The sequence below is a fragment of the Venturia canescens genome, chromosome 8 (genome assembly GCF_019457755.1).
Source record: "Venturia canescens isolate UGA chromosome 8, ASM1945775v1, whole genome shotgun sequence".
NCBI lineage: Eukaryota > Metazoa > Arthropoda > Insecta > Hymenoptera > Ichneumonidae > Venturia > Venturia canescens.
The window spans coordinates 16789850-16815465 of NC_057428.1; the positions used below are offsets into that span (position 1 = coordinate 16789850).

General features: G+C 40.1%; 4 protein-coding genes across 4 annotated transcripts; 1 reads left to right on the forward strand and 3 right to left on the reverse strand.

The window, feature by feature from the left end:
- Window positions 1-3579: 3579 nt before the first annotated feature.
- Window positions 3580-4121, forward strand: LOC122414552 (cuticle protein 38-like). Its single transcript, XM_043425926.1, has one exon. It carries the CDS (start codon window positions 3679-3681, stop codon window positions 4018-4020), a length of 342 nt encoding a protein of 113 aa, XP_043281861.1. The 5' UTR covers window positions 3580-3678; the 3' UTR covers window positions 4021-4121.
- Window positions 4122-8444: 4323 nt separating this feature from the next.
- LOC122414549 (calphotin-like) lies at window positions 8445-9182 on the reverse strand. The gene has a single exon (XM_043425922.1). It carries the CDS (start codon window positions 9074-9076, stop codon window positions 8567-8569), a length of 510 nt encoding a protein of 169 aa, XP_043281857.1. The 5' UTR covers window positions 9077-9182; the 3' UTR covers window positions 8445-8566.
- A 3823-nt stretch (window positions 9183-13005) lies between these two features.
- On the reverse strand, window positions 13006-15489 carry LOC122414547 (cuticle protein 63-like). Its single transcript, XM_043425921.1, has 3 exons — window positions 15358-15489; window positions 14555-14782; window positions 13006-13640 (listed from the first exon to the last, which is right to left on the reverse strand). Exons 1-3 carry the CDS (start codon window positions 15370-15372, stop codon window positions 13332-13334), a joined length of 552 nt encoding a protein of 183 aa, XP_043281856.1. The 5' UTR covers window positions 15373-15489; the 3' UTR covers window positions 13006-13331.
- A 3849-nt stretch (window positions 15490-19338) lies between these two features.
- Window positions 19339-22753, reverse strand: LOC122414546 (tubulin beta-4B chain-like). The gene is made up of 4 exons (XM_043425920.1): window positions 22652-22753; window positions 21757-21824; window positions 20926-21390; window positions 19339-20424 (listed from the first exon to the last, which is right to left on the reverse strand). The coding sequence occupies exons 2-4, from the start codon at window positions 21811-21813 to the stop codon at window positions 19603-19605; spliced, it is 1344 nt and encodes a 447-aa protein (XP_043281855.1). The 5' UTR covers window positions 21814-21824; window positions 22652-22753; the 3' UTR covers window positions 19339-19602.
- Between the last annotated feature and the right edge of the window lie 2863 nt (window positions 22754-25616).

Here is a 25616-nt window from a genome sequence, read left to right on the forward strand (position 1 = left end):
CTTTGAATCTCCCATTTTGCGTGACTTTTCCTCCGGTTAATTATTACTTTTTCTTGCCGCAAAAACCATAGTAAATTGAAACTCGAAAGTAGGTTATCCCACTGCAGCAAAAAAGGCAGTGGAACGTCGAATAATTTTGAAACGTTTTCGCCGGAGAAAACGCTTTGAAAACTTGAATTTAATGAGTGCCTTCTGCACTATTTTTTCAACACTACGATTCCATTTATTTTCGTTCGTATTATATCAGGTTCTGTAACGCAACAGCTAATCAAAAAATTCTCGAACAAGCCAGCTCTTTTGAATCGTTTTTTATACTTGATTTTTTATACTTTAACGGAGCTGTGCGATGGACAACAAAAATGTTTGAGACTCGTTCGTAATGGAAATTATTCGAAACGCCTGGGGGCATCGTGCCATCAAAGCTATACGAGAGGGCATTGCCAAGGCCTCCCTTCAAGCGTTTGCGATTCTCAGTATGAAATAGGGGAGACCGGGGCAAAACGGGATACCTAAGGAAATATTTAAATTTTCAGAAGTTTGGGAAGCTCTCTCTATTTTTTACTCCAAAAAACTAAGAAATGTACTGCAATTCTTTTCAATTTTCAGGAAAAAAAAATCCCGAGGCAAAAAGGGGTACCTCTCAAAAACTCACGAAATTTTTTTTACTACGATTTTAATTCAATGCACTTGAGTGCATTTTGCACCCGTAACCGAGTGCTTCCGACTTACCGCTGTAAGCGTTGAAAGCGATCTCAGCGCTTACAACGCTCTAACGTACGTCGAACGCACCCTCTGTAATTAAATTAAAAATGAATAATATGAATAATAACGAAGATTGCCAATGTTTATTTTGTAAAAAATTGTATTCTTTGTCCACTGAATCGTGGATTCAGTGCCAAAATTGTGCGAAGTGGGCACATCGTTCCTGTGCATTTGTAACCACAAACGATGGTCCGCAAACATATATCTGCCGAGCAGTAATTGCAGTTATACAAATACTTTTTGTATATCTGTGCAAAAACGTTTTCACTTTGGAAGTGATGTGAAAAAAGAGAATTTGAAAGAAACGAATTTTTTGAAAAATATAATCAAAATCCAAAAAAAAACGAGATAGTTTGGAAAAAATATGTTTCATGTTCTTTTCGGACAAGTGTAAAAATTGAAAAATTGAAGACAACAAAATTTCTCTCGTTTTTCGGGCATCCCGTTTTGCCCCGGTCTCCCCTAGCCTGCCTATAAACAGAGATATCGTTATTATTGATACGGATGTACGGTGGAATGCCTAAACTGGTGGAACTGTGATATTTCTGCACATCTCGACTATATATATCGTCTCATGGGAAATTATTGCGGTTTGCGACGGTTATATAATAGAGATATGGACACATTCGAACGGACTGAATCGTCGTAGGCCAGTGCATTAATATCCCAGCGAGTGAATATATCTCAGCAATTGAAGTTTCGAAATTTCACTACAGAAAAACGTATGGATACGCTGAAAATGGGATGAAATTCATTGAATCGAAGTTTCATCGAGCGAATGAAAGATTCACAAGAATATGTAAGTGGAAAAATCGGTTTGATTTGTAACCAGAGGATTCTCGAGTATTCTCCGAATGAGTGACTCTTACGAAGAAACATGAATTCGGCTGGTTTGGAGTTTCAGGTAAAATATATCAAAATGAGATCATCGTCCCGATAAATATTTGGGACTTTAATAACTGCTCAACAGTACTCGTTGCGCCGTCAACTCTCGCTTTTCTACGAGTGAAAACAGAGAGCTGCTCTCTCTCTCCATTGGCTTCAGGATCAAGGCTAATGTCATAATAAAAAAGTGATTATAGTTGCAGTCGAAAGAGTGTGCAACGGAGCAAATAACTCGTGAGGGCTGCTCGGACCGCGGGAGCGTATCCAAAGCCCCGTGCAATTATGCAACCCCACGACGTCGTTATATAATACTGCTCCACCTGTGGAGGAATGAGTTTACAATGTGCCTCGGTGTTCCAGAAACGTCGCCCACGCGATGACATTCCACAATATTAGATTCATGGAAATCCGTGTCCATCATTCATCACGCCTCTGCGGACACAGAATCCTCAGAATTCGGGAGTCTCGGATTAGGTATTATCAAGTATCAACGAGAAACAAATGTTTTCATCGAGCAATTTCATAATCCGGATATTCGGAGAGAGCGAACATGCACACGAGCTTTGGCTAATCGATCGATTAGCCAAAGGAGACTACAAAAAAGTTACTTCGATCCGCGAAAAGTCGATTCCGCGGCCGTGGATCAGTGTCGACGTATGAAGGCTATTTGCGGAGGGCCAGAGTAGATTGGAAGCCTATTGTGTAACTTTGTGCATTTGATTAACGTGCGTTACATGATCCAGCCAAAGATCTGTCGACGGAGCTATTGATACGTACGTTACCAAGTGCACCGCAGTTATACAATGGGACTCGCATCTATTCCGACACGTTAACGAGTCGCGATTCCAAGCATCGTCCTGCCGGCCGGTCCGAGCATTATGCGAGCACCGAGAGAATCCTAAAGTAAAATGCCCGGGTGTGTAAAACGCGTTCACGTAATCGGAGAGCTCTCGCCGTCGTTGCTTCAATGTAGGCCATCGAAACACTGTGCGTATGCTGCAGGCTGAAGGTGGAGCGCGATTAAGACAGAGCACATTCCAAAAGTCGATGCGTGTGTTATTCATATATATTTGTAAGAATAAAGCCACCCACATAATGACGAAAAAAGTGTCTTAATTCGCGAAAGTGGACGGGCTTGCACTAGGCGACGAGAATGCTGTCGACGAAAACCGTACTTTGGTGTACGAAGAATTTTTCAGTCGTCGAAAAACATAAGTTTGTTATAAAAAAAGAAACAAAAAAAAACAGTATGCTTAAAACGAACGATCGTACTAGATGTTCGGGGACTATTTCGTAACTCCTTGTTCCCTTGAGACTCCAGTTCAGGCAGCAATGTCCAGCATGAAGAATCGCCTTCTTCGATATTTTTTGTTTATACAGGGATTGGTTAATCGCGGTGGGTCAACGAAATGGACGCTTAGACGCTCTGGTACGTGCTCGGTCCACTCGTCCTTGGCCGTGTCAACGGAATTCACACAAAATTTAGCCTTCTAACGAGACTGAGCAGAGAACAATGAAGAATGTTGCTCGAAAATATTCGAAAATGAAGCTGTAACTGCCGAATGTAATCGGAGATACGGAGAGTGGGAAAAGAAAGAAATGTACGGGTCCAGAAGAAGGGACGGACACAAAGGACGGTTTCTCTCTCTCTTGTCCCCTTTTTCTCCGGACGAAGGAGAGCGAGAGGGAGAGAGAGAGCGGGCTTTTAGACCTCGCCCGCTCCTTTCTACGATGGTATTGAACACTCGTGCTCCGCTGCAAGAGCGTTTCTTCCGTCTCTAGATTGCGCACCAACGCCGAAGAGGGTGGGGCTGGAGCAGCCTGAATTCGGGCGAAGAAGGGATCGCAAAAAACGTATACACGCATGAAAATAATGATAATTAACGCTACGAGTGGTTTGCGTACGTCTACGAGGATGGTATAAATATGGCTGAACGCTTGGTCAAAAGTACCAGTCGATTAACAACAGTCTCGAGTTACTGTTCGATCTAAAAGTTGTATTTTTCCGAGAAAAATAAATCCCTCGTAAACATGTACAAGCTCGTACTTCTCGCACTCGCCGGATGCGCAATGGCCGCACCTGCACCCAAGCCCGGCTTCCTCGCTGCAGCGGCTCCGGTCGCAGTTGCTCCGGTAGCCACGAGCTACGCCAACACTTACAAAGTCTCGTACAACGCTGCTCCAGTTGCCTACACCGCTCATGCAGCTCCACTCGCCTACGCTGCGCATGCTGCTCCAGTCGCCTATGCCGCACACGCAGCTCCAGTCGCATATGCCGCACACGCAGCTCCTCTGGCCTACGCCGCCCACGCAGCTCCAGTTGCCTACGCCGCTCATGCTGCCCCACTCGCGTACGCCAGCTACGTTCATTAAGGATTCCCAGACAACGCAATCCTCAACAATTCCACTTTTGTATTCTCATCGACCCCCGATCTTTTGTGAATAAAAATATCAAATCTTCCGTTCAAACGTAATTTTGTCTTGTAATAGATTTTTTTTCACTCCTTTACTCACACAAGTTTTAATTATGTTCTGAAGCGAGTCGAAAGAATACTACTTTGATTGCCCATGCAACGGACGCGGCAGCTGCTGCTCGTGCGACTCGCCACAGGCGTCCGGGAACGATCGAGTGACTGTGGAACTGTCACCATTTACACTTTGCGTTCTCGCAACGACACTCGTACTCTTGCCAAAAGGAATATTGTCTTCTACATTTATTCCGAACTATTATCATGTGTTCTTTTCTACTGTGGTTATACTTAGTTTTATTTAGTTTCAACAACATTGCAACGCATTCGTATACCACCCTCATTCCATCTCATCGGAATGGTAATCCAGTCGCAGTCCCATTCAGAAGTTGAATCTACCCGGAACGCTCGAAAACTTAGGGATGAACTGCGGAATAATCTCTCGATGGTATGGGCTACGTTACACAAAAATTTTTAAATACCATCTCTGAGAAACATGTTTGGAACCTAAATGTGCTTTGTGGAAGAAAGAATTTTGCGAAAGTTTTCTACTCTAATTCCCGCACTTTGAATCTCTGTGACCGTCAAACAAAGAGTGCAGAATTTTTGAAACTCGCTTTGAGCTGTTGCTCAAAGTGTTAAAATTTCTCCTTCTCGGGAGAGCTAGCAAACTGTGCAATCATGGATTTTTTATGCAATGTCAGCCCAAGAAGGCATTCAAGAGGATCAACTGCTCAAGATTTTTCATGTAGCTCCATAATTTCACTAGTTTACTCTCTTCTCAATAGTGCATTTATGCGTATTCTTTTTCATTGAATTTTCAAGTTTTTATTTAATGAAGTTTGTCTTTCACCAATTTCTTGGCTTCCTTATTCATCATTCCAAACGGCTCCAAGACCTCGTCGATGAGATTCAATAAGAATTCTGAGTCTGTTTCGAGCCAAGCGTCAACGCAGCGTCACTTTCATGCATCGAGTCCTTTAAATGAAGATCAAAAGTCAATGAAAATAATCCACAAATTATTATTGTTTTCATGGTATATAAACTTGGAGAAAAAAAGTACAAAATGTCATATGCAAAACAATTTTCATTGAAAATATTTGTGAAAAGCCAAATGTCAAACTCTCTTTTATAGTGTGAGAAAAGAATCAAATGGCTCAACTATGACATTCCATTTTCTGACTTAGTATTCCTCTATATTTAAATTATTCTGATTCGATAATATTGCGGTAAATCTCTAAAAAGTACTCGAATAATTCTCTCAATTGATTTAAAACATTTAATCAAAAATATTAAAATTTCACTACCATAAACATTGAATGAAAAATGGATAGTCAAAGGCAATGACAAATATTTAATTAATTTTCACTGTTCACAAGTCTTCCTCACAATTTGATTCCTCAAGAATATATTTATCTTTCGATTCCGATGTTACTCATTGAGATTTCGGCCCTCCTCGTTGTGAAAAGAAGACAGCAAACATTTTCCAATTCTTGCACAACCTTTTCTCCATACCGACGAATTACCCTTTGTCATATAACACACAAAAATGGCGTTTGTTTTTATTCTCGCCATACTCCTCGTTACCCCAAACAACTGGGAATGAGAGCAATTTATTTGAGCCCACATAACGAGGTATTGTACAATTTCCAGGATCATACGGAAATGCCGTCACCCCTAAAATTACTTTCGATCAAAAATGAGTTTTTGAAACGCGATGGGATCGTTCGTTAATTTGTAATTCGTCACCGTGATTATTTCGAGTCGTATTTCACAAGCAGCAAAATTTGATACCATTTATTATTATAACGCGATCACGTCGAGCGTTAAAAAAATCGGGGAAGTTGCAAAAACCGTGGAGAATTGGATCTCGGTGTGCATTCCTTTTTTTCCGTCGATTTTTTATCGAATTTTTTCTTATTCTGATCCTTAATCTCCATCGACCTCAGAAAGTCCAACACTTTGGACAAAACCTCTTACACGACGAGGCTATCTCCTTGTTAGAGGTATAACGCGGATGGAACGAAGGAAGCCGAAAGAAAGAAATACATTATTCTGGATCAACAGGGAGGGCGGTTACGCCCTGGCTCTTTAACGAGATCCAAGGCGAGCCACTCTGGACCGAATACTCGTCGCCATCGGATTACTCACATGTCTATATCGCATACCTCGATATATTGTTTCAACGATTAACGCGCAAGAAATGAGGGTCTTTCGAGGGAACTCAAGTCCCTTTAGAGGGCATCTGCATCCAGGAAAACGTGATCGAAGTGATCTGGCAAATTTAGACACTTTTTTCAAACTCGATAAAAGAAGAATTCAACAAAACTGTATTCTACGGACAGAAATTAAAATGAGATACGAACGTAGGATATTTTTTGTTATAAATAGCCGGAGATTGATTGGTCAACCCACATGACCTCTTTCGCCTCGGGCCCAACGTCACTTTCAGTCGACCGGACTCAACCCATTTCCGACGTCTACATTTGTACAAGGATTTATTTTCGTCTCGCTTAATCCGATTTTTTATCGTAACTCTGCCTCTTGTAATTCGAGCAAAACCGTTGTCAGTGATTCAATCTATCATCTAACATCTGCATACGGTCTCCGGTATAAAAAAAAGTTGTACCTGTACAAAAATAAAAATTGATGCGAACGATCGTGTTACTGAATTAATCGAGTACTTTTTTTCAGCACCTGCGGCGCTGTGACGTCTCACGCTTGATCGTATCGTTTCAATGGACCTTTTAAATCCACAGAAGGAACGGTTCTCTTCAATCTGATTGTACAATCATTCTCAACGCAGTATTTAATATTATTTTTATTACGAGGATCGAAATATTTGTCGATTAGAATGAAGGTTTTCGAGTTATGTGCAGCTTTTTTAGGAATTAATACACGACTAATCTTCGAAAATTTGGGTTCATCCAGCATCGGGTTGTGACCTTTTTCCCCGATGCGTTTGCCTTTGATTATAAGAGCAATCTTAGAACCATGCACTAGGGGAAATTCGTACCAAAAAAATTGCATTCCCAGAGAGATTTTTGAAACCACTTCTTTTATAGTGATTTTTTTTTCTCGCCAGTCAATTTAATCTTCGCCGCGTGATTGGGCAGAAAATTTTACCTCTAAATCATCTACTCGTGTTGGCTTTTTGGATTCGATTTCCACTGTGACGAGGTGAGTTGGAATTACGAAATCCCAATTCGCACCTGTGAACGATTTGATGGTGCTCGTATATGGATAAAGATCAAAAGTTGGGATAACGTTCGACTTTTCAATAAGAAAGTCGAGAGTTTTCGATTCATTTGTCGAGTTCTTGAAACTCACATTTATACTTTGACGCTCCTTACCTATTTTTTCCCGTTCACTGTGACACGAAAACATCAAAATATCGATGGAATGGTAACGCAGGCATGATTATTATTATTGATTGTTTCTTTTTTCGTTTTTTGGAGTTTGAAAAATTGAACTACCGCACAATTATAGCCGATTCGAATAAGAGTGAAATTGTTTTGGAGAAACTCTGAATTTAATTAAATTTGTTGTTTATGTCAGCCTAATGAGACTGTCTGAAAATTTAAAAAGATGGAAAAACGCATTAGAAATAAAAATTGAAAAAATTTCGTCTGTAATGAAAAATTTAATGAAATTTGGAAAAAATGTAATCATTCGAATTCGATTTACTGATATTTGGTTCTTTTCATGTTTTGAAACACTCTTGGAATTCGTGTCCTCAACATTATTGCTGTTTTCGACAAAGTATTCGACGAAAAATTATCATTCGTGGTATTCGGTGGAAAAAAATTTGGGAACTCAATGAAAATGTATACTGCGAGCTCGGAAAGCGACTCGAGAAAAATGAAAAATATTTTCTTACTGAAAAAATATTTATCGTGATAGCGTTGGACATCACTACTTCGAAATAAGTAGTAGAAACATCCAAACTATAGTTGCTTCAAAATGTGTGTTTTCCGCGATAGAATTAATGGCAAATTTGAAGTGAATATCTCATCCGGGGCTGCCTTCCTTTTCCTCGTCCTTCCCTAAATTTGTTTTCCGTCCCAGTTACTCAAATGGCCGGACGATAAATTTTTCTGTAGTAACGATTTCCTAAAGCCATCAAATTATCATATCTCCCAGTACAATTTTTTCGAATCAATTCCACTCGTTGGGCTATCTCGTGACTATGAATTATTTGACACCAACGAAAACATGAGGAATGAAAAAAAGACAACATTGTTCGAGTAAAAACCTGAAAATTGGTCACGTTTCTTTTTGACTTTGTCCATCTACGAGGAAGGGTAATAAAAAGTAGCCAACACAAAATCACTGAAAATTTAATTTATTCGATCAATAATGAACGAAGGATTCGACCAATAAATAATGTGAAAGATGGCACGTTGATGTCAGTTCGTACATGAGTCGAAAATCGCGTCTCTCGATCTCGATTAGTGAACAAGAGCAACGGGAGCTGCGACAACGCCGGTCTTCACGAGAGGCGCCACTTTGTAGTGAGTGGCGTAGCCGGTGATCGGTAATCCGTGAAGAGCTGGGATTGGTGCAGTGTGAACGAGTGGAGGATGCGCGACAGCGATTGGTGCTGCATGAGCCACTAACGGTGCCGTTTTAACGATCGCCGGAGCCGGGTGAGCTACGACTTGATGAGTAGTCTTGACGACCGGATGAGCTGCGACTAAGGGAGCAGCGACAACGGGAGTTGCGTGTACTAACTGATGAGAGGGCGCTGCGGCGACGACGGGGACGGTCTTGACCAAAGGAAGCGCTTTTACAACAGGAGCTCGATAAGTGTTGGAGTAGCTGGTTGCAGTGGCCACTTGCACGGGATGTGCAACTGCAATTGCAGCCGGAGAGGCGACCACTGGCACTACGAGATTTCCTGGGGCACCGGAAACAGACGCTACGACAGCGAGCACGCTGAGCACTGCGAACTTGAACATTTTTCAGAAGCGGTTTTATTCGAAAAGTACGAAAATTTGGCTTTATACTTGTATTGGCTTCTCAAGACGATTGTGCGAAATCGAGTGATGCTCTTTCGCGAAACCACCGTCGTTTATATATTCCCAGGTTGACCCTCAAAAGAGGACACTCCGGCGTCACATATCGTGTATACCTTTGCTTCTTGGCGTATATTTACAGCCTGTATATACTTCATCGATCAATGTGTTTGAACTTCGAGGTTGAGTCGCCCCTTTGCCCGAAGGCTCCAGTTTTCGAGGCTCCGAATCATTTGCTCTTCTCTTTCGCAATCTTCGCCGTCTTCTACCAGGTTTCGTAAGTTCAAACCAAAAAAATCATCGCTTTTTTTAACAAGAACTCCTCCCTCCGGAGCTATTTTTGGCCCTCCTTCTCTCCGAAGCTTTCTCGTCTGAATAATTTCAATTATCGAGAAAACCAAATCGAATCACATTGTTTGGCCTGAATATTTCGACGAGCTACGAAACTGTTTCTGAAGCCAAATATATATTCGTGCAAACGAATAGGTCGATACTAATTCGCGAAATGCCCAACTTTCGAGGCAAAATGTAACAACCACGCGGAGAAAACGAGGCCGAAAATTCTAGAGGAAAGTACTAAGAATATAGTATCTCGGGGACAGTAAATAACCGGATTGCAGCATTCATTCGAAGAGCAATAATAAGAACTGTTCTATCCACCATAGTAAAAAGACTCATACCTTTTATTCAAGACTTAAGAGTGTTTTTCTCTATAAGCATAGTAAAAAATGTTTTCAGTCACTTGAAATGTTTGTATTGTAAAGTATGCTCGAGCAACCCTGAAAAAAAACTATATGTATGATAAAATGTTACACGTATTCGGTGTACATTCGTGTGGAATTTACTATGCTGACAGTGAAAATTTGTGATTTACAATACATTTCCACTTATCAGTAAGTGCTAATCTGACACGATGAGTAACACTCGAAAACAAAACGAAATATAGTTCTCAGGTGCATCACTTTTGCTATGCACATGAAGCTGTTTAGAATTGAAGGGAGGAGAAATATGAAAATTCAAAAAATACTATGCTGTTTGTAATCGGTGGCTAAATACTTTGAAAGTTCTTGAAAAATCATATATTCCTCACTATATAAAACAAATCCGTTTTCCCCGTGCACCAAAATCTGTAAATTAAAGTTTCATTTAATTATCAAAACATTCTGTTCCATTTTATCATGATTTCGTAAATGATTTACAGTAACTGCTTGTAATTGCTCAAATTAGTGATCTTTTACCGGCTTACTAATAACAATGATTATTCATTCACTTAATTGTTTGGTTTAAAAATAGGCAGTGTCTTAAAAAAGGTACGTAAAAACGTGGTAAATCAAGAGCCATTTCGAGGGTCTGTTCAGGCAGACCTTGGTTATTATTGCAACCTTCGGTAAACGAGCGCAGAGTCACGTAAACAAGAGGGCGTCTTGAGGTGGAGTTAACGCGTTCCTCTTCTGTATACTTTCAAAGTTACTTTCTTTCATCGTATAAGAATTGACGATAAGAGCTCTCATGGGATCGACACGAAGCTCGATGCATTTTTCAACCATAACTTTAGCAGCACGGCTCCACCTTTTTATATTTACTTGCACTAGAAATCTTCAACAAGTGGGATGAAAAAAGCGGAAAATTCTTTTTCTCCGAATCTATGAATCCATTGTTAAGATAATTTCTCTGAATTGCCTTCTTTTTTTTTGCATTTTTGCATTCACATTGTTGTATATTCTGAAAATCATTTCTCGTGAAATCATTTCATAAATTTTCATTCAGAAATGAATTGAAGCGACGAATTTAGAAGCTACAAATTTCATTTGTAAACGTAACGACCGATAATTTTTATTTTGCTTGTTCAAACGTTGCTGAAATGTTCCAGATCCATCTCGAGCTTAATGGTTCAACTTTTCGAATACATTTAATAAATAAATAACGCCGCATGCATTTGCTAATTTAATTCAGTGTTAAACACTTCAATTCTCGGCTCAGTCTCGTTCCGCAGATGCTTTCGAAATAAATAAATTGAGTGGTTTACTGCTGAAAAAAGGCTCGGTCAGTGCATCGATTAATCGACGATCGAAGACATTGAAACTGCCTCGATGGGTGCCCCCCAAATTGAACCACCTCTTTAAGATGTTTTAATGGATTTCTTCCTCACATAAACACCACGTGTGGGCTAAGTTCCTTCGTTTTCGTTCCACTTTCATTACGAAAACGCGATTGCTCTCGCGTGTACGAGACTTGCCACAAATTGCACAAGTTACACACGAAAATGGATTTTTTTCTTGTTGTTTTTCGTACGCACCGAAAACTGGTTCAGAGAATTAAGGTGGCTCGGAGCCTAGCGTTGTATTTCATTGGGTAGAGAAGTGCGTCATTCGACAGAGACCGCTACAGATATTACGAAAATAAAATAATTATCAATAATTATTGCGAAGGCACTAACGATAACATTACTGAGTAATGGATATCGATAAATTTTCACCACTCGAAACGCTTTCCAGAGAAATAAAAACTACTATTTCATCTGCAAATAGAAATGAAGTAGGAGCGTGTGACTGCGAAAAGAATTTAATGGAACAATAACGTTTTTGAATATTTATTAAAAATAATTGAAAAGTGAGAGTCCATAAATTGCACGTAACTGGTCGATGGCCTTTCAGATTACATTGAGTGCAGCATCGGATAAAGATAGCCCTGCAAAAATTGACGTCTGAGTCGATTTATTATTGGGCATTCTCTTGGGTAATCGCGATCAGTGGATAAATCCCTTGCTGCTCAGACGCGTCGTCGTAATATTAATAAATACAACGAAAAAAGAGATCACCGAGTCCATGATCGATTGTACAGACGTGCAGCAACTCTCTGCGGGCAATTGAACCGTGGAACTGACCCCTGCAGGTGACTGCATAATAATTTGATACTTCCACACGTAAATACAAGCGCAAATGTCGATGACTCGCGATCTTACGTCGTGCGATTCAACGAGGGTAATACAAACGATTCTTTTTTCCCGGCGAATGAAGAAGCGGTTACGCGAATGGGAAAAAAAGAGAAAGAGATATACACAAAGAGGGAGATTTATTTTCGAGATAAATAACGATGAGAGAGCCTCGCCTCAGCCTTGATCCACTCACAGAACTCTCATGTATCTTGCGTGAGTTTCGATCTCGTCTGTCTCTTTTACAGTAAGTCTCAGGACAAGCACCGGACACCGCCACTTTGTTTTTATGCATAATTCTTGAGTAGGATTGAATATTCCTGTGTACGCAGTGATCTATAACCAGTCGCGAACAGCACGTGCGTAAAAAATTCATTCAAATTCCCACAGACGTTTTTTGACTCATTTCTTGCTAACGAACGAGTACCGACTGATCTTTGAGGATTCACTTCTTCTTCAACGTACAAGATAAACGATTTATTCATTATATTGTACTTTATTAAAATAACAACTGATTAGATATATTTATCCAGAGAAGAATCTAAGTTTTAAATGTATTCAAAAATTAGTAGTAGTTTCCTCATTATCTGATGACTGATACCATCGCTAGGGTGATTTTAACACGTAATCTTCGTTAAGAGCTCCATCAAAATAATCAAACCATTTACATTTTTGGTTGGAATTTTTTTTTAATTTTTGTTTTAAAACTGTAATTTCAAAATTGTTTTACCAAACTGCGTGTTTTTTCACGACTCACTCTAAAGACAAAGTCTAACTATTTATATTCAAGATTCAAATTTTCAGGACGCGCAGCGAGGCTATGAAATCTTGGAAATAAATTGAAGAATATAAAAATTAAGTGGCTGCTGGAATTGTATGGACAATGATTAAAAAAGGGGGGGGGACTGGGTAATAAAAAACTTGCAATAAACTTCTCTTGTACTTGTAAAAACTGCAATTTTCTTTTTTATTAACATTTTGTTAAATAAGGTGAACAGTGTAGTATTGTTACTCTTTTTTTGATATGATAAAAATAATACACGTCGATTGAGTTGGTATTTACATTTGCATTGTATGTTTTTGAAGAGTCTTTTAATGCGCGGTAAGAAATATTACGCAATTTCGGCGATCGACGTGCAGATTTTTTCTGTCGAAATCCACACTGATCGGTCATTACGATTCATTCTCTTTTTCCTGTCGACGTCATTGGCAGTGGTAAACAAAGTGGGCTTATGTACACACATGAGGTTTTTCTTCGGCATGAAATCAATGAACGTATGACGCCAAACCGTATCCGGAACCGTAGCCGGAGTACCCGTGACCGTAGCCAGAATATCCGTGGCCGTAGCCCGAGTATCCCAAACCACTGTAGCCTAATCCACCGTAGCCCAATCCACCGTAGCCCGAACCATAGCCGTAACCATGTCCGTAACTGAGCGAGGGCGCATATCCATATCCGTGTCCATAGGTGCCATAGTACGGCGACGAATAAGCGATTGTAGGGGAAGTGTAAGCAATCTTCGTAACCGGGGGCGCAATTGCAACCTTCGTGTATGCAGGGGCGGCATAGGCGACCTATCAAAATATTTCGTTCTTTCAATAATTTATTTTCCAATACGCTCGAAACATAATATTTGTGATCGTGACTGCCCACGTGGAAAAAACACCGAAATAACCGCAGTAAGACACGGTCCTGTGAACTTAGTGGTGTTTCGGTTTTCAAGGCAATTTTTTAATTAACTCATTAAATTTTTCATGTCATAACAATACGGTATTCGAGTATTAAAATTTTATTAATCGTACAGGTGAACAAGATTCTTTGGTGAAAAGAGTCAACGTAATAAAAATCTTGAAAATACATACTATTTTATCATTCTAAATGGAGTAACTAATTTATTTATGTATGACAAAATAAAAGTTGCGACACTTTCTTAACCACCAATATATTTACCATGCACTCAAAATGGGTGCAAAACGAACTGCTATCAACTTCGAAATGATTGTGAAGAGACTATACTTTTTCCTGGATTCGAATTTATTCAACCGAACACTATTTTAAGGGTGAATGATACGAAAGTCGAAATAATTATAAATTGATCAAATTTGGTGATAATGTTCTTCAACATCAAGTGCGAAAACACAAATTTTTTCAAAATTTTCTTCTGTTTAGTTATCGAGTAATTACGCATTAAAGCAGATTTCTTATGCCTGGAATGTATACCTATATATATGGAAACGCTATGCTTATACACGTGAACTTTAGTGATCAATTACTCGATAACTGTACAGAAGAAAAATCTTAAAAAATTTGTATTGCCAAATTTGGCACTAAAGAATATGTTCACCAAATTTTATAAAATTCTGATCATTTTGAATTTTTTTATGTTTTTAGCATGGTTTAGCATGGCAACATTGTATCGCCTGTGCATTAAGCATTAATCGAGAACGATATTCATTGTCTTCGTCAAATATTTGGATGGTGTTTGTACCTTGTAAGTGTTGGCATAGCTGGTGGCTGGAGGATTGTGGATATATTGAACCGGTGGCAAGTGTCCCACCACCGTGGTCGAGTGTCCAAGGCCTCCGTACCCGTATCCACCGTACCCCCCATAGGCACTCGCATATCCACTGCCATAACCACCATAGCCTCCGTACAGACCAGTATAGCCAGTAACTCCACCTGCAGAAGCATACGCTACCGCGGCGAAGAGGACGATCTGAAACACGGTGGTAACGTTTGTTCAATAATAAATAATAATCAATAACAAAAATCTAGAAGGAGTCTAAATTGGGTTAATTTAGTTGTCTTGATGTTCGAAAGCGTCGTATTCGAAAGCAACGATCATTCGTATGGTCTGAAAAATTTGTTTGTTTACTTTTTTTACTTTTCCTTTCTCTTCGTTCGGGCAATAAAAAATTCTGATAAATCGTCGTCATGTTTTCTGGAAGTTCGTTTAACCGAGCGTTACCAAACTGTATGGGATTTACTCAATTAACGAATATTGAACGAGCGATCAGCAGCCATGAATGAACGAGCGCAGAAACAACGTTGGTTCTTGAGTAAGGTGGAATAAAAAATGGATTAAAAATGAATAAATTTATCGTAACGAACAACGAGACTCGACCCATCGAGTTTCATCTTCGACCAGGTTATCCAAACGTGCGATTCGATGCTACGGTATTTTTGTTTACTTTGCCGTTCGAAAAATCAATGACGAAGCACGCGAGACGAAGGATATATCTTAGGATTTGGACCGCACAGAGGAAAAAATCGATGAATTCTGGTACTCACCAAAAACTTGAACATTTTAACTGTAAGAGCAACAAGTTGTGTCGGTACAGTAGACTGACTGGACGAATGACTTGTAGGGTCTTTATATACGATGTTTCGACGGTCAGCCGATAGTCTTAGCGAAGAAGTGCGGAAAAGCGTGTTTGCTACGAGCTGAATAAAGAGGAATAGAGAATGGAGGGAGAGGCGGGGTTGTGGGAAATGAAAAAATTTCCCCCGCAAGCCGACGAGCGATGAATTCGTGCGACTTGGCGCGAGGTTTTTCACGAACAATACACACGAAATACCTTCGCACACATCTCCGCATTTATGATGATCCATAAAAACCAACACCTGTGCGAGTCATAAGACATTAAAAGCTATCCCCAGTGACTGCTTGCCATGCAAAATACGCAGCGTTACGCCCTATTGCTTCTAATTGATAAATAATCATATATCCTCGTCAATATCGTCGTCGTTACTCGTAATACGTGTATACGCACGCACATAGATGTGAGGATTTATGAATATAGTTATACGAAGAAGGATTTGAGAAAAAAAAAAGAGCGTGTACGATGGGAGTTCGATCGTTCGAGCCGATGGCGTTTTATCGCTGTCAAGGACACATTTCAAGGCGCATGGGTAAATGTGGTATCGATTGCGCATAGATCCCGATCGATTTTTACGGGTATGATCGACCATCCGCGGCATTTTTTCCCCCGGGAGAAGAGAAGCGCGAAGAGGCTTTCGCGTCAACGGTGCACGGCGAAGGACGAAACTATTATGGCCAGCGAAATATGCATGAAAGGTGTATACCTGTGTACAAATATGTGGTATTATTCGTCGTGAGAAAAAAAAGGCGGTTTGAAGCCACGAGGCGCACCTTGAAACTAGGAAAGAATCGTCTGACGGTGCGGTTCGCAGGGTTGTTGCTGCTCACACTGGTTAATATATTTATATTGATGTAATTATGAACTCAGCTAGTCGGCGGATTTCTCTGTTCGGATCTCTCTCGCTCCCACTCCTCCCTTCTTCTCCTCCTTTTTTCTTGGTACAATGTCCCGTCAAGCGTGAAGATACGCTGCGAAGAGAGCCACGCGAAGCCGCGTCACGCAGCCGAGGGGGGCAAACATTCGCGACGAACACGCGGGGAAGCCGAAGGAGGACAAACAACTTGGGGAATGTTTGTCGAAGTGGAAAAGGCGATTTTTGGTCGGACACGCTTTTTTCGCGTTCCTACTCATTTTTATACAATGAGAACAGTTCGTAGCTGCGAATCCTGAGTTCGATTATGAAACGAGGCTCCAGTTGAGTGAATATTTCGATTGAGGATTCCTCGAAAAATAAAAAAATACGATTATTCTACGATTATATTGAGCTCTCGAGTCGTAAACCTCCCGATTTTTATTCTCACCAACAATATTCGGGGACGTTTACCCGTCCTAGGTGTTCTCATTGATGAAGCTCATTTCTCATTGCGTACAGTTTGAATCGTAATAATGATATGGAAACGAATGGAAATAATTGTAAGAGCGCTTTGGTCCACTGATTTTAGCGAAGGAACGTGAGATCGGATGTGGACGACCGTCGAGAAGCGACCCCATGGTCGAACGAAGGTTACAAAATACGCTATTAAACGAGCCACGCTTGCGACACGCGAATTGTAAAAAAACGAACTAATGTTTATCATCGATTCCGGTTGATGCGAGGATGTGAGGCGATTGTGCGTTTTACATGCTCAGAAAACTGCACCATTTCCAGCACCATCGTGAGGTCGTTCCATTCGTTGGCTCACCTACTAAGGACGACAGGATTCCTCGAACTACTCACGGATCGACTCCTCCTTCTATTCCTCATAATAGCGTGAAAACAAGATATATTATTATAATATCGAGGACTAATCAGCTGCGGGATCGTGCTACGAAGAATTGAAGAAAAATATCGCCTTTGCAGGCAATATGTAATCAATAAACAATTGCTATTTATTATTTATTGTTACAACGATTCTTCGTTGCACTAAACGCTCCGGGTATACAATGTTTGATGGATTATTGATTGCACAATCTTCTATACGAATAATTCGATGATTGAGCATAGAAAAATAAAAGTATCGGAACGATTAGAATGAGCCTCGATTTACGGTTCAGAAGACCCCGAACTTTAACTACATTTCGTTATTTCTATCTTTTGTTTCAACTATTGCAATTCATTGGTAATAATACCGTTATGAATTGAAATGCCGATGAACCACTGACTCCGATAAATTCCTACGCGTTATTATTTTTACAGTGGGGTTTTAATGGTTGTAAAAATTATAAACATCATTTCTGTCAGTATGAGTTTGACTCTCTCCCGCATTCACTGCGATATGTAATTATGTGCTGGTCGATCAATGAGCAATGAACTTTGACCTCTAAATATTTCGAGCTAAAAATAATGGCGTCTTTGAATTTACTCGAGTGTTGATCGGCATGATGGAAAGAGAGGATTTTATTAATTTTTTTTTCACCATTAGAACATTATGGGAATTATAATACCGTTCGATAAAACTTGCACAATGGAAATGATTATCAAACGTGTGAGTATAATTGTTTCGAGCATTGACCTAATTCTACATTCGGCGCTATCAACGCTCAAACAGGTTTACCGGATAATAATACTGCGAATTAATTAAAATATTTTTCTAAATGTCCTTTATTCGATTCATTCATTGAAACGTCGAGAGAACAGGTACAGGAAAAATCGTCGGCTGCCACGAGACGTTTACAAACGCGTGTGCTTCGAGTGTCCAGTTATGCAAGGTTACAAACACCCGCGAGAGTGATCTCTCCTCGGGAGAGTGATCGTTGCTGCGCTGAAATGACTCAGAGAAGTGGAAAAAAGATTCTGAGACTCGATTGTAATGGTTCTTTTACTGTGCCACGAGCGGTAGGGAAATCTTCAAAGAAAAAGAGCCAATTATCGTAAAGATAATCATTGGCTTTTCTACTTATCGAGCCATTCGTTAAGGAAGTTGAGGCTGTACAGTCATTTGTTTTACTCAAAAGTGATGACCTGTACCTTTCAAAAGTTAGGCCAGTTTACAGTTTGGCAATGTTGCATACACTTTAAAGAAAAGTTGGGGAAAAAAGACGAAAAACTGGTGAAAGCTCAGTCGAAAACACGAACGGTGACGATCCCAGCCTCAAAAAACTGCACGGAAAACAGATTATTATTAATATAAACTCAGCAAATCTCCTAATAAATCTGAAAAAATTGACATTATTCGGCAAGCCTTGCTCATGTTGCCCAAAAAATTTCATATTTTTAGCATCATTTTTAACGGAGATATCACCGAATGTGTCTTGACTTCCATAAGATTACATGTTATTTGGCCCAAATTGTTATTGATTTTTCTCAGCAACGACGCTCCTAAACTGTCTGAAAATTTAACTGATTTTTTTTGACACTTCACTTTATAAGATGCAATCGGTTTAAAAGCGGTGACATCATTTTCATTCTACTGCCTCAACTTTCTTAAATACTGTATTCGAGGCTCAAACCAAAGTGATTTACATACGCAGTAATATTATATTCCAATATAATATTGCTCATATCACAACGATGAATATTGATCAGAATAATCAATCATAGATTTGGAAATTTTTTTGAATTCTTTCATTCCAGTTAGAAGTTAAATGTGCTTCGAAAAGGTTTACTAGATTCTTGAATTTGAGAGTGTTGGTTCTATGAAAAGTTGGAATTTTGAATTTTTTTGAAGGTCCGATCCAATGAGTGGAACATTTTTATTTTTAAGAACGTTTGAATTCTAAATTTGTTCGATACTTTCATCCATTTAGCGTTCAAAGGATGTTTTGAACATTTCGTTTGAAAAAGTTGTTTATCAGCTTTGAATATCGCTCAACCAATGAAACGATTGACTTTGTTACTTGAGGCACGTGTAGGGTTGAATAAGAACAGGGTACTCGTACGACATCGCTCAAAGACTAGAAACAATAAAAATACAACTCAACTTTATTTATTACAAAGACATAACATTTTTCGGGAAGGAGGATATACAAAAAATTCACAAGATGGAACGAGACAGAACGGGCTGGAATTTATGGGGGAATACGAAAATTTGTGTCGGACACCGATGCTGGACTCGATGAGACTAAACGAAATATTGAAGCGCAAGTGCTAAAGTGGTTTTTCTCAAATATCGTTTACGAAGCAACCTCAGTTGATATTTTTTCCCTTTTTTTATTGGTGAATTTTCCAGTGGATCTACTTGTCGTCTCCCTCGCCCTCTTCTTCCTCGTCGAATTCGCCTTCTTCCTCGGCTGCGGCTTCTTGATATTGTTGATATTCGGAGACGAGATCGTTCATGTTGCTTTCCGCCTCGGTGAATTCCATCTCGTCCATGCCTTCTCCGGTGTACCAATGTAGGAAAGCTTTTCGGCGAAACATCGCGGTGAATTGTTCCGAAACGCGTTTAAACAGCTCTTGTATCGCTGTAGAATTGCCTATAAAAGTCGCCGACATTTTCAATCCGCGGGGAGGAATATCGCAAACCGCAGTTTTCACGTTACTCGGTATCCAATCGACGAAATAACTGCTGTTTTTGTTTTGAATGTTGAGCATCTGCTCGTCGACCTCCTTCATCGACATTCTGCCTCGGAAAACCGCTGCGACCGTGAGATATTTACCGTGACGTGGATCACAAGCCGCCATCATATTTTTTGCGTCGAACATTTGTTGTGTCAATTCCGGCACCGTCAATGCCCGATATTGTTGGGAGCCCCGTGACGTCAATGGCGCGAAGCCGGGAATGAAGAAATGCAAACGAGGAAATGGCACCATGTTTACCGCCAATTTGCGCAAATCGGCGTTCAACTGGCCAGGAAATCGGAGACATGTCGTAACCCCGCTCAATGTCGCACTAACGAGATGATTCAAATCACCGTAAGTGGGAGTCGTTAACTTGAGGGTTCGAAAACAAATGTCGTAGAGAGCTTCATTGTCGATGCAGTAAGACTCGTCCGTATTTTCTACCAGCTGATGTACCGATAGAGTACAATTATACGGTTCGACTACTGTGTCCGATACCTGAAAAATACTGTCTCTTAAGATCCGCTCGCGTCCGTTCAATCAACATTATTTCTTCAATTGGAGTTTCATTATTCGATTTAAAATTTAACGATCCCCTCGAGAATGACTTGGATCGGTTTGAAATAATGTTCAATCGTGCAAGTCGATCGTGACACGAATTGGAAATGAAATCACCAAAAATAAGCAATTTTATATTGCGTCGATGGATCCTCGTGATTTGATAGGCGCATTTGTATCGTTTTGAGGATCGTATTTGTTCGTAAAAATGTCTTCAGAAAATAAATCAATTTCGATATTCTTTTTAAACGTTTGTAGATTCTGTCAAAAACGAGCTTTATTAGGTTTGGAAAATGAATAAAATTAAGCGTGATTCCTCGTTACTCTTATCTGCTTGTCACGAATAACTCAGCGTGAAATCAAATCGACGATTATCACTTCGAATTAAAGTGGTTAATTGAATAATCGAATGTACAGTTTTCATTTCGGTTTTTCACTGACTTTTGGGGATGGAACAACGCTAAATGTCATCATAATTCTGTCCGGATATTCCTCGCGAATTTTGGATATTAGGAGGGTGCCCATTCCCGCCCCAGTGCCGCCACCGAGGGAGTGGGTCATTTGGAATCCTTGCAGGCAGTCGCAACTCTCGGCTTCTTTCCTGACGACGTCCAATACGGAATCAACGAGTTCAGCACCCTCGGTATAGTGACCTTTGGCCCAATTATTACCGGCACCACTTTGCCCGAAAACAAAATTGTCGGGGCGAAATATTTGTCCGAATGGACCGGATCGCACGGCGTCCATGGTCCCTGGCTCGAGATCGACGAGGATTGCTCTTGGCACATACTTCCCGCCGGTTGCCTCGTTGTAATAAACATTTATTCGCTCCAACTGTAAATCTGAGTCACCGTGGTATGTTCCCGTTGGATCAATGCCGTGTTCGTCCGATATTACTTCCCAGAACTTGGTTCAATATGAAAAGACAATAATAGTCGAAATTTTATTCGAAAAATCATTTTTTTGAGGATGAACAATTTTTTTGACCTCAAGAGAGGGCTAAAAATAACGATGCTTATTTTTATAGATCGCTCGATAAATTTTTCGACCAACTATTTGACATTATGAAATGGACTTTGAATTTTTGGTGGGCTGAAAATTTATTCACTCCCTTCTTGTCATTACGGTCCAGGCTTTAAACGGTGAACGAATAATCTCGACAAAAAACACTGATGACGCACCATTTTTTTGCAGTCTCGTATTAAACTGATGACGTTGGACTGAAGATTGATTCGCATAATTTGAATACGGTGAATTAATATTTCGTCTTACCTTCGCTCCGATTTGATTGCCGCATTGACCTGCCTGAAGATGAGCTATTTCTCGCATTTTGACTGTCTCTGTACGTTAAAATTCAATCTGTCGAGTGACACAGTGATCAAGACGCCGAGGGTGGGGGAAGGACAATTTTTTATCTTCTTCTTTCGTTTCTATAATTTACGAATGAAAATTGGGGATGATTGAGCGAGAGGAACAAACCCGAAGATGGGATCTTCTCAAAGGATTTTAACTGCGAGTTCAGATTACGAGAAGACCACCCAAAGAAATGAAAGCGTTTTCGGCACAACTAACATTCTTTTGTTTTATTCCGCACCTAGGAAACAGACTATTTTTTATTTTTTATACACGGAAGTCTCGTTAATCGGTTCAACCATTGACAATTCAAGTTTCCCATGAAATCAGTCACGTAGATGAGGAAATGAAACTGATTTTCTCATTCATAGCAAATCTGATTCTTGAATTTGTTTTTTTTTTTTGTCGTGAAAAGAGCAATAATATCAACCAGAATTTAGAGAACTCATAAATCAGCGATCACTCGCAATATTCCTTGTGCTCGAAAAGAACATGTTTTTTTTTCAAAAATATGACTGCATATGTGTTACATAACTGTACATCGGAACGAATATTCATTTTGTTCTTGTGCCCAGTATGCGACGCATTTTTCCCGACTCCTTGACAGAGTTCTCAAACAATTATCCAATCTCCCGCATCGCGTTTCCATCATTGACGAAGTATCACGCCTCGCTCATGGTTTTTTCATGTATTTTTTTTTCTAACCACCATTTAGTTTCGAGTTGCTCTATTCACGGACCATCAATTTTCACGGTCTCCGATAATGTGTGCTCATACTAGATTTGCCTTCGGGACGTGCATGCCTGGTACGTACCACGGATGCTGTAATATTCTTCATTACTTAAGCAGTTTTCCGATCTGCGCTCTCATTCGAATGTCTCTCGAATTCTTGATTCACGTCGAGAATGCAGCTGCTGAACGTCGTATCGACTGTTCCCATAAAAACATACGTTGGTGGTCGCTCTATTGAGCTGTTATATAGTGACACTAACCCCCGAGTGTCAGTCTGAGAGCGTGGCGATTACGAGTTTGACCCCCGTTAAGGTATTGCCTTCACGAACCCGAATATTCCACAAATAGCTCATTTCAAATTACAGCAATGTGAAAGTGCATGTGAGTGGATTGGCGAAATTTCAGGTAAGGTTACCGAACATTTAATAAAGAATAAAATCTCCAAAGATCGTAAAATTTATACGGAAGCTTATGGAGGTTCCATCATCACGACATTTATATTCAATAATTCATGTACTAAATAATTCTAAATTCCTCATATACAAACTGTCTCGCTGATAGAAAAAAATGTTGGAATCCACAGCGCTGATAAAAATAAAGGGTTGCCTAATGCTTAAAAGAGATATTAAGATGATGGATCAGTCGGTAATCACAACCGTGAGTGCGAGAGAGATAGCTGCAAATTTTGAAAAGGAATTTTTTCGACATCGTTCGTCTGATCGAAAAAATAAGAATGTCATCGGATTTTTGCGATCGTGCTGCGTACGGTGACACTTTTATTATTTTAATCGGACGAACGATGTCAAAGAGCTTCAATTTCAAAAATTCGAGGTGTGATTACCGACTGATCCATCGTCTTAACGATAAAAGTTGGAGAAATGACAGAAGCAGAAGCTTGTCCCACGTGACCGCGACTCCTCAGAGGTTAGGAATCAGTCCAAATTTCGAGTGGCCCAATTTGCGCCACCAAAAAATACGGTCATGCGAAAGGAATACCTTAATAAGGTTGTGACGATCGAAGCGATTGTGCAGGATAATTTCACTTGCGTAGGCTAAAACGTATATGCGTGGCAAGAGGAGCAGCGGGGAGGTGTACATTGTACCGTCGTCATGGGGGTTGAGCACCTTGTGACACATGCAATATTCGAACTCCACGTGTCCAAGTCGCCGTCAGGCGTACTGAGGCATCCACAATCCTGGGAACAATCCTGAGATCCTTCCCCCCATTGAAATGAGAATTGTTCCACATTGTCGGAATTGCTGTGTTGGTAGCCTGCTGTCATTGACGCCTCGAGTTTATGCTGCTTCGATTTAACAATGCATGCTGAGCCGAGATATGTCAGCAATTAATCGATTCTATTTTTAATGATGTTTGGAGAACTCGCATATAAAATGGAGTTTTAGCAAAAATTATTGGTTTTTGGACTGGAGCAATCGTGATGGTTCTGGAAAACGGTCGCGGTTGGCTAACCATTATTTATTTCGTGTTTTATTTCTTATTTGTTTATTGATGCAATTTTGATTGAGTTTCATCGGTTTCGTTATTGAAGAGTTTCATAAGCGAATTGGTGTGTCTGAAAAAGTGAAGGAATTCATGAAACTTCCGAATGATGGCAATAAAATTCAATCAACTAGGATTTCATGTCCTGAATTGCCAGATCTTCTTCGGGGATTGGTCAAATTTTATCGGATTCTTAGTGAAAAAGAGGTTTTCAAGGAGAAAATCTTGGATTCTAGGAATTCGGTTTGTTGGCGCCTTTGAACTAACAGTAATAATAATGAACTCCATTTGCTGAGAATACTTAGAAGATAACAGATTCGGCGACGGTTTTTTTCACGAATCGACGACATAAAACACGTCCGTGGTCAAATTTTTGTGTTCTTCTTATCGCTCCTGCTTTTGGAATAAAAATTCACAATTATTCTAATAATTCACCGAAATTATTCAACTTCTTCGATCAACTCATTACCGAAATATTGTGGAAGATCTGCACGTTTTCGAAAAAAAACTTTCGCGAATTTCTCGTACAACTCACGAAAACCTTCGTTAATTCATAATTTTGGAAAAAGCCGCTACGTTTTTTGCAACATTTCACCAAAATCTTAGAAAAAAGATCTTCAGACTCATTTCATCCCGAAAGTTATCTCAGAGCCTTGAAAAAGAAAGCACCCATTGAAATCCGTTGATGATCATGTCCCTCAGACGCTAATGACCAACGGTAAAAAGAACAATGAATAAATCATCATTTTTCTCGGAGCGGTGTCGATATTTTTAACCGGAAGTGTTAAAAAAGTGGGGAAAACATGGAATAAGGTAAACAACAAAATTGTGGTGACACGATGAACTTTATTAAACAATCTGTAATTTTTTTGTCCGTTGACTCTTTTAATTCGAAAGATTTCAAGACTATTGTCGTCAATATGAGATTGGTAATTTGTGACAGGTGAACGAAGCAGAGACCGAAGTGCAAGATGGAACCACAGCTCAGTCGGTAAATCGGTGAACATTGCATTCGATATTCAGGTTATTGTGAAGACGTCAGTGAAAGGCTTCCTCGAACCGATCGACGGTACACGCGATCGATGATGGTTACCGATTTCTTTATAATCGGATGAGGATCGACCAAGGAGAATCCTGCTGTATCATATTCCTTGAGATCCACTGTTCTTATTTTGACGTTTATCGTGTTCGTTGTTGCAATGTTTCCGACAAAACGACCGCCATATGGAGCCCTTCCGTTTTCTCGCGATTGTTTTGTTTTGTTTTGTTTTTTTTTTTTGTTTTTTTTATTTCTCAGTGCTAGCCCAGAGACGATTTTTAACGACGTGCAGCGATGATCGGTGCCGAGTACGGATACGCCGGATATGCCGAGTAAGCGAGCGCCGGTTGTGCAGCGTAGGTCAGTGGCGCCGCGGCCGCGACGTAAGGCGCAGCGTATGCGTGATTGATTGCGTGGGCATTGTAGCTGCTCGCGTACGTGCCAACCGTCAGAGCCGCTGGTACTGCTGGCACCAATCCGCCGGAACACGCGGCCACGAGGGCGAAG